General features: G+C 29.1%; 1 protein-coding gene across 3 annotated transcripts; it reads right to left on the reverse strand.

The window, feature by feature from the left end:
- Positions 1-1658: 1658 nt before the first annotated feature.
- On the reverse strand, positions 1659-9590 carry LOC119600261 (acyl-protein thioesterase 1). Of its 3 annotated transcripts, none has more exons than XM_037950382.1 (7): positions 9424-9590; positions 8662-8991; positions 8560-8591; positions 6779-7166; positions 5527-5682; positions 5435-5452; positions 1659-1987 (listed from the first exon to the last, which is right to left on the reverse strand). In XM_037950382.1, exons 2-7 carry the CDS (start codon positions 8710-8712, stop codon positions 1904-1906), a joined length of 729 nt encoding a protein of 242 aa, XP_037806310.1. In that variant the 5' UTR covers positions 8713-8991; positions 9424-9590; the 3' UTR covers positions 1659-1903. The 3 variants fall into 3 exon arrangements, with proteins under 3 accessions (XP_037806310.1, XP_037806308.1, XP_037806309.1); XM_037950380.1 differs by lacking the exon at positions 1659-1987 and adding an exon at positions 4826-5116; XM_037950381.1 differs by lacking the exons at positions 1659-1987; positions 9424-9590 and adding exons at positions 4826-5116; positions 9140-9157.

The following is a 9590-nucleotide window of genomic DNA, read 5'->3' on the forward strand; positions in this document are numbered from 1 at the left end:
CTATAGACTAGACTATAGACTAGACTATAGACTAGACTATAGACTAGACTATAGACTAGACTATAGACTAGACTATAGACTAGACTATAGACTAGACTATAGACTAGACTATAGACTAGACTATAGACTAGACTATAGACTAGACTATAGACTATTGACTAGACTATAGACTAGACTATAGACTATTGACTAGACTATAGACTAGACTATAGACTAGACTATAGACTAGACTATAGACTAGACTATAGACTAGACTATAGACTAGACTATAGACTAGACTATAGACTAGACTATAGACTAGACTATAGACTAGACTATAGACTAGACTATAGACTAGACTATAGACTAGACTATAGACTAGACTATAGACTAGACTATAGACTAGACTATAGACTAGACTATAGACTAGACTATAGACTAGACTATAGACTAGACTATAGACTAGACTATAGACTAGACTATAGACTAGACTATAGACTAGACTATAGACTAGACTAAACTAGATTAGACTATAGACTAGACTATATACTATACTATAGACTACACTATAGACCACACTATAGACTAGACTATAGACTAGACTATAAACTAGACTAGACTATAAACTAGACTATAGACTAGACTATAGACTATAAAGTAGACTATAGACTAGTCTATAGACTAGACTGTAGACCAGACTGTAGACTAGACTATAGACAAAACTATAGGCTAGACTATAGACTAAACTATAGATTAGACTATAGACTAAGCTATAGACTAGGCTATAAACTAGACTATAGATTGTAGAATAATAGATTATAGAATAAACTGTAGACAAGAGTATACATACACTAGACTATTCTCGTAAATAAATAATTAAAATGTAATCTTAACGTTTAACATGTATCACCCTGTTAAATCTAATTTAATGGTGGCGCCATCTAGTGTCAGCTAGCATTTCTACTGATACCTTAAAACTACACTAAAGGCTGTTGCTATGAAAACGTCATGTAAAATTGCCTTTTAAATATTTTTCAAAAAATCCCCTGTCCACCCCTTTGTTTCGTTATTTTCCCTTAAAACCTAAACATTTCACTACAATTTTCTTTCACGGAAACTCTAAAATAATGAAAATATTTTCTTTAAAATGTTTTATCAGTTCAGATACGTTATATATATATTTTTTTATTATTATCATTAATAATGTATTCACTAAAAACAAAATAACAAAAATTCTAATATAAATATGTATGTATGTTTATGTAGTTATATAACAACAAAATGTTTTAGCTATTATATAAAAAAGCATTGATGAAATGTTGATACAACTTAACCAATAAAATATTTCTTTTATAAGATATAATAATGATAAGTTTTAGGATTATAGAAATGACCATAGATATCATTATTACTTCCTTGAAAGAAACCTGTTAGTTAAGTGTTAACAACATTTTATCAGCGTTATTTATATTGTATGTTAAATGTAATTAAGTACGAGTTAAATGTAAAAATGTTATACATGTAGTTATGACATTAAAATGTTTTAAAAATCGGGGATTCTAAATGGTGAAGAAAACAACAAAAAAATCTTCTGAAAAATTTCTCAACATTTTTAAATTATTAAAATCTTTTTAAAATTTATTTCATATTTTTTTTTTGAATTTTTCAGAGTTTTTTTTTAATTTGTTTAACTTTAGTTTTGTAATAATTCCAAATTAGAAATATTCCTTTATCCACCATTTATCCCCATTTTTTTGTTTAAATTTTTCATGTTTAATACTAAAACTTATGTTTGATTTAATGTTTTTTATAATTAACTATAATTAATTGAGGCAATTCAAATTGTAGTGAAATGTTTTAAGTTTTTTTTGTTTGTTTTGTTTTCAAGTGTGTCTTTTTGTGTGTCATTTATGTTTTGCGGTAACTATAAGATACGACAACACTGTACGATACTTGAACAATACGTTTCCGAGGAACTTCTATTCGTTAAATGACTACTATCGTTTGTCTGAAAATATATATAAGAAAAATGATATAGAGTGTATATAATAGAGAAAGAAAAATCATAGCGATTATATAGTAAATGATTCATATTAATGTGTGATTAAAAAGGCCGACTTAATATTAGCTATAAATATCTTAATTTAAAGAGAAATATTATATTTCTCTCGACTATAGTCTGAGCATTATACTAGTCAATAATCTGGACAGTCTATACTCTGTAGTCTATAGTCTGGACTATAGTATAGTTTATAGTCTAGCTTATAGTCTCGTATGTAGTCTAGTCTCTAGTTTAGTATATAGTCGAGTCTATAATCTAGTCTATAGTCTATTCTATAGTCTATTCTATAGTCTATTCCATGGTCTAGTCTATAGTTAAGTCTATAATCTAGTCTATAGTCTAGTCTATAGTCTAGTCTATAGTCTGGTCTATAGTCTAGTCTATAGTCTATTCTATAGTCTATTCTATAGTCTAGTCTAGTCTATAGTCTATTCTATAGTCTATTCTATAGTCTAGTCTATAGTCTATTCTATAGTCTATTCTATAGTCTAGTCTATAGTCTAGTCTATAGTCTAGTCTATAGTCTATTCTATAGTCTATTCTATAGTCTAGTCTATAGTCTAGTTTATAGTCTAGTCTATAGTCTAGTCTAGTCTATAGTCTAGTCTAGTCTATAGTCTATAGTCTAGTCTAGTCTATAGTCTAGTCTAGTCTATAGTCTAGTCTAGTCTATAGTCTAGTCTATAGTCTAGTCTAGTCTAGTCTATAGTCTAGTCTAGTCTATAGTCTAGTCTATAGTCTAGTCTATAGTCTAGTCTAGTCTAGTCTATAGTCTAGTCTATAGTCTAGTCTATAGTATAGTCTATTCTATAGTCTAGACTATAGACTATTCTATAGTCTAGTCTAGTCTATAGTCTTGTCTATAGTTTTGCCTATAGTCTAGTCTATAGTCTATTCTATAGTCTAGTCTATAGTCTAGTCTATAGACTATTCTATAGTCTAGTCTATAGACTATTCTATAGTCTAGTCTATAGACTATTCTATAGTCTAGTCTATAGACTATTCTATAGTCTAGTCTATAGACTATTCTATAGTCTAGTCTATAGTCTTGTCTATAGTTTTGCCTATAGTCTAGTCTATAGTCTAGTCTATAGTCTATTCTATAGTCTAGTCCATAGTCGAGTCTATAGTCTATTCTATAGTCTACACTATAGTCTAGTCTATAGTCTAGTTTATAGTGTAGTCTATAGTCTAGTCTATAGTTTAGTCTATAGTCTGGAACACAGTCTTGTCTATAGTCTGGACTATAGTCATATCTATATTCTGGAATATGGTCTATTCTATAGTCTGGACTATGGTCTAGTCTATAGCTTGGAATGTAGTCTTGCCTATAGTCTGGACTATAGTCTAGTGTATAGTCTTGACCTAGACTATAGTCTGGACTATAGACTAGTGTATAGTTGGGACTATAGTCTATTATTAGTCTGCACTATAGTCTGTACTATAGTCCGAACCATAGTCTGGACTATAGTCCCATATATAGTCTGAACTATATTCCAATTATAGCCTGGACTATAGTCCAATCTATAATCTGGACTTTAATTCAGTCTATAGTCTGGACTGTAGTCCAATCTATAGTCTGGACTATAGTGCAGTCTGTGGTCTGGACTATAAGCCAATCTATAGTCTGCACTATAGTCCAATCTGTAGTCTGAGCTATAGTCCTAGTCTGGAGTATAGTCTGAGCTATAGTCTGTAGTCTGGACTATAGCCTAGTGTATAGTCAGGACTTTAGTCTAATGTATAGTTAAGGCTTTAGTCTGGTCTATAGTCCGGTCTATAGTATAGTCTATAGTCCCGTCTGTAGTCTAGTCTAAAGTCTGGACTGTAGTCTAGTGTATAGTCTGGACATAGTCTTTTCTATAGTCTAGTCTAGACTAGAGACTATAGTGCAATCGATAGTCTAGACAATAGTCTAGTCTATAGTCTGAACTATATTCTATTCTGTAGTCTATAGTCTGGACTATAGTCTAGTGTATATTCAGAACTTTAGTCTAGTCTATAGTCCGGTCTATAGTCTAGACTAAAGTCTGAACTGTAGTCTAGTGTATAGTCTGGGCTTTAGTCTAGTCTATAATCTGGACTATAATCTGGTCCATAGTCATTGGACACAATTGAAAATTATCGACCAAACATTTTAAAATGATCCAAGATTTTCCCAAATCGAAAATGTTTTTTTTTAAATTTCGCTAAAAGTTAAGAATTAAGCACAAATTCGCTAAAAATTTTAAATTTCACTAAATGTTTCAAATTTCACTAAAGATTAAAAATTATGGTAAAAATTTAACATTTTCACTAAAATTCGTAAAAACTTAAATTTTCATTAAAAGTTTCACTAAAAATTCTAAATTTTCACTAAAAATTCGATATTTCACTAAAAATTTAAAATTTCACTAAAATCTTACTTTTTCCTAAAAATTCGAAATTTCATTAAAAATTTCAAATTTCACTAAAATTTTTAAAAATTCAAATTTTGGTAAAATTGCAAATTTGACAAAGAATTATAAATTTCACTAAAAATGCGAAATTTCACTATACGAAATTTTCCAAAAATTTAAAATTTCACTATTAAAGCATATTTTCACTAAAAATCCTAAACTTCATTAAAAATTTAACTTTCCAAATAAAATTTTGTTGTTTTTGTTTTTACGTTTCTCTAATATTCTATGTATATTTTTTTTGAATTTTGTTTATTTATCAATTATTTTTTTAAATTATTTATATTATAATTTTTTTTAATAAATATTTTCAAATATTATTTTTTGTATTCAGTATATAATTTTGTTTTTTAAGAAATTTTTAAAAGGACGTGTGTTTCTTGTGGGTAATTTTTACTCAATGTTTTCTCAATAATAGTGTAAAGTGTTGAATGTTGTTTTTCTCAATATCATTTCAAATATTTGAAATTATAATTCAGGGCCATAATAATAATAATAATTGATTGCTTTTTTTTTAAGTTTAATACTACAAAATTTGTAAATAAGAGAAACTTAAATGTTTGTTGTTATAGTTTGTTTGTTTTGTTGTTGTTTTTGCTTGAGTTAGAATGCTAGTTATTGTTTTGTTTGTGAGTAACTATAATTAAGAATAAATTAAATTTATAAGTATAAAGTTTTGTAATAATTACTACAATTTAAACGTTTTTTAAATTATTATTTAGCCAAATTTTGTTCTTTTTTTCTTTATCCAGTAGGCATGTTTGTTTTTTGTTTTATTTCTTTTAGTTGTTAATAAAGGCCTGAATTTATAGCAGAAAAACTGTCCTTATTAATAAATTTTAATAATTTTTTGTTGGTTTTTGTTATGATTTAAATATTGGCTAAAAATATTTCTTAGTTTTTAAAGAAATTTAGCTTAATTTACAAACGACAAAAATTTATAAAATTAATTTACCCATTTGGCCAAAACATCCTGTGGAAAAAGAAGAAAAAAGAAAACAAAAATGAATTAAAAATTAAAAAATTTAATAGAAAATCAAAACTCACCTTAATATCATCCATTTCTTCTTCCGATGAAGAGTGTGACAAGCCATTGTAGGTTTTGAAAGTAACATTTTTCATAAACGATTTTAACAAACTGGCACTTAGCTGGCCAAACTTATAGGGTACCACAGGATCAAAATCCCCATGACATTGATAAATCTAAAAAATGTTTGTAAAAATTGTTAAAAAATGGTTCTTTCTCACTTTCATGTTCAATTCTAGTTCAGATCTAGTTCAGTTCTAGTTCAGTTCTAGTACAGTTCTAGTACAGTTCTAGATCAGTTCTAGAGTAGTTCTAATTCTAGTTTATTCTAGTACAATTCTAGTTCAGTTCTCTTTCAGTTCTCTTTCAGTTCTAGTTCAGCTCCAGTTCAGTTCTAGTTCAGTTCTAGTTTAGTTCTAGTTCAGTTCTAGTTCAGTTGTAGTTCAGTTGTAGTTCAGTTGTAGTTCAGTTGTAGTTCAGTTGTAGTTCAGTTGTAGTTCAGTTGTAGTTCAGTTGTAGTTCAGTTGTAGTTCAGTTGTAGTTCAGTTCTAGTTCAGTTCTAGTTCAGTTCTAGTTCAGTTCTAGTTCAGTTCTAGTTCAGTTCTAGTTCAGTTCTAGTTCAGTTCTAGTTCAGTTCTAGTTCAGTTCTAGTTCAGTTCTAGTTCAGTTCTAGTTCAGTTCTAGTTCAGTTCTAGTTCAGTTCTAGTTCAGTTCTAGTTCAGTTCTAGTTCAGTTCTAGTTCAGTTCTAGTTCAGTTCTAGTTCAGTTCTAGTTCAGTTCTAGTTCAGTTCTAGTTCAGTTCTAGTTCAGTTCTAGTTCAGTTCTAGTTCAGTTCTAGTTCAGTTCTAGTTCAGTTCTAGTTCAGTTCTAGTTCAGTTCTAGTTCAGTTCTAGTTCAGTTCTAGTTCAGTTCTAGTTCAGTTCTAGTTCAGTTCTAGTTCAGTTCTAGTTCAGTTCTAGTTCAGTTCTAGTTCAGTTCTAGTTCAGTTCTAGTTCAGTTCTAGTTCAGTTCTAGTTCAGTTCTAGTTCAGTTCTAGTTCAGTTCTAGTTCAGTTCAGTTCTAGTTCAGTTCTAGTTCAGTTCTAGTTCAGTTCTAGTTCAGTTCTAGTTCAGTTCTAGTTCAGTTCTAGTTCAGTTCTAGTTCAGTTCTAGTTCAGTTTTAGTTCAGTTCTACTCAGTTTTAGTTTTGGTCTAGTTCAGTTCTAGTCCAGTTCTAATTAAGTTCTATATCAGTTCTACATCAATTCTAGTTCATTTCAAGTTTAATACTCACTGGTATATCCCCACTATTTGTTTTAATTCCCGGAAATTGTTTATGCAAAGGCAACCAACACGATAGGGCCACCACACCGGCCAGCGGTTTGTTGTAGGTCAAGGCAGAGTATAAAGCCAATGCTCCACCTTGTGAGAAACCACCCAAAACAATACGATTTGAGGGTATGCCCTTTTCGATTTCGGTATTAATCATTGTTTGTATATTTTGTGAAGCCGATTTGATGCCTTCTTCATCTTCGGGTCCAGATATGTCGAGAGTTTTTAAATCAAACCAGGAGGGCATGCGAAAGCCAGCATTTAGTGTAACGGGCTGAGTAGGTGCTGTGGGACAGACGACTTTCATGCTGGGTGGTCGTATGGCAGCTAAAGCACTGCTCCAGCCATGGCTATAAATGAAAAAAATTTAATGTGGCAATTATCAATTCAGCTAGCTGAATTAGCAAAAATTTCGTATATCGGCAAGTTGTTGGAGTTAAAAATTATTTAAATTCTTAATTTAACAACTTAGCTGAAAAGCTCCTTATTCAGCTAAGTGAATTGAGCTAAATTACAAGATTTTTGCTATTTTCTTATATAATTTAGATTTTAAGTAGAATTCAGCTAGCTGAATTGTGCAAATTTTCGTATATAAGCAAGTTTTTGGTGTTAAAAATTATTTAAATTGTTAATTTAACAATTCAGCTACAAAAAACTTAATTCAGCAAGTTGAAGTAGATTTAAATTATATATTTTTAGATATTATATTAACTTTTAATAGAATTCAGCTAGCTGGATTGAGCAAATTAAATGTTATATATGATTAAAATTGTTCATTTAATCATATAGCTGAACAAAACTGAATTCAGCTAGCTGAATTGATTTTTAGTAGAATTCAGCTAGCTCAACTATGTCAATTTTTATATATTTTTGGTTTTTCAATAATATTTCTTTTATTCATTTAGCAATTAAGCTGTGAAACCACTAATTCAGCAAGCTGAATAAAGTTAAATTATACTTTTTTGCTATTTTCTTAAACTATATTGATTCCTTGTATAATTCAGCTAGCTGAATTTTGCTAAATTGGTAAACATCACATTTGTTTTTCTATTTTCTTTAATTATCTTGAATTTAAGTAGAATTCAGCTAGCTGAATAGTGCTAATTTTCTTATATTTGCAATTTTTGATACCAATTCAACTGTGATAAAGTTGATAAAAAGATTATAATTCGATTCTTTTATATTTATGGCCTTAGCTCTAGTTCAGTTCTAGTATAGTTTTAGTTTACATCTAGTTCGTATCTAGTTTAGTTCTAATTCAGTTCTAATTAAGTTCTAGTTCAATCCTAGATCAGTTCTAGTTCAGTTCATTCCTAGTTTCTTATTCTGTTCTAGTTTAGTCTTAATTTAGTTCTTGTTCAGTCTGTTACCTAATTGGATTAAAGTTTTGCTCCCTCCCTAAAACTAATCTAAACTAATCCTATATAGTTTATAGTGGGCGTTTTTTTATTTATTTTCTCCTACTAAAAAGCCTACAACAACAAAGTGTGTACTTTCTTACTTTATGCAATTTATAAAACAAGGTCAATTTTGTTGGCACTAACATGACAAAACAGAGAAAAAAAACCTAACAACAAAAAGAAATCTATAGGGAAATGAAAAAATACACAATTTTTTTTTTTTTTAATTTTAAAAAAGCAAAACAAAAAATAAACTAGAAATATTAAATAAACTATATTGATAAGATTAAAAACATTAAATTATAATTTATAACGTGATAAGCAAGCAAAAACATCAACTTACCCAGTATCACCCAAACCATGCATAAAAATGAGCTAAAGGGGAAAAAGTTGAAAGAGATTTAATAAATAAATTGCTTAGTTAAATGCAAAAACAATAACTTACGGTGGAAGTATGTTTGGCAGTAGCCTCTATAATAACTGGGGCAATAGACATGATGAAGATGATAAGGATGACAACAGCAATTAACAATTTACACCAAAATGGGTGAAAAATTTTAGATTTGCAAATGCTTTAAAGTAGCTCCGGGGTGGTGTAGTAAAACAACTAGTGCGTTTATTGCTTTTAGGGTAGCAGAAATGGAGTCTGCTGCTGTTTTCTGGTGGTTGGCTAAAGGGTGTTGCTATTCTTAACCAGGTACTTGCAATTGCTTATAATGGTTTTATTTAGTTATTTAGTCCAACGTAGACTATCAAAAACCACAACCGTTTTACTCTGCCAACAGAATGAAACACACAATAGAATAAATTAATAATATATTAATAAAAATCAATTTCTATTGAACTTAATGATTTATATAAACAAATAGCACAAACAATAATTAACATAAACTAATAATAAATTTCTTTCTATTTTGCTTAACCTTTCACTCGTTTTAAGCTAAAAACCTAAAACCCAACAAATAACACAAGAATTTATTAACATGTGGCAGTAGTTGTGGTAAAAAAAAAATAAATAGAATTTCCTTGTACATTTATTGATTTTTGCTTTTTTCCGGTATTTAACTTTTAATTTACAAATTGTTCTATGCGTTGAAGTTAAGCAAATTTCCCACACTTTTTTCTTTATATATTTCCTTTACTACACACAAATTTTATTTGTTTTCTTTAAAAAACTAGTTTTTTATTAATATTTTCTTTTAAATACCTTTAATTTTTAAGAATTTTTAATTTAAAATTGAATTTTTTCCTGAAAAAATTCTTTTCTTCTCACACGAAAAAAATATTTTGCATCAGCTGGATGATGCCAAGAGCAGAGCCGACAAAAAATTACAACGCCGTTCGCTGACGATAAAAATGACAACGGCGTCTTAA

This window comes from Lucilia sericata, unplaced genomic scaffold, assembly GCF_015586225.1.
Source record: "Lucilia sericata isolate MDLA Ls3-8-SP2 unplaced genomic scaffold, ASM1558622v1 Contig000108F_arrow, whole genome shotgun sequence".
Lineage (NCBI taxonomy): Eukaryota > Metazoa > Arthropoda > Insecta > Diptera > Calliphoridae > Lucilia > Lucilia sericata.

Bases quoted from the DNA above. Each gene is read 5' to 3' on its own strand.
- LOC119600261 (XM_037950380.1), bottom strand. From the start codon at position 8,712: ATGTCTATTGCCCCAGTTATTATAGAGGCTACTGCCAAACATACTTCC. The intron at 8,592-8,661 runs GTAAGTTATTGT...TTTCCCCTTTAG, and splicing joins CTGCCAAACATACTTCCACC to CTCATTTTTATGCATGGTTT. The intron at 7,167-8,559 runs GTAAGTTGATGT...TTTCATTTATAG, and splicing joins CATGGTTTGGGTGATACTGG to CCATGGCTGGAGCAGTGCTT.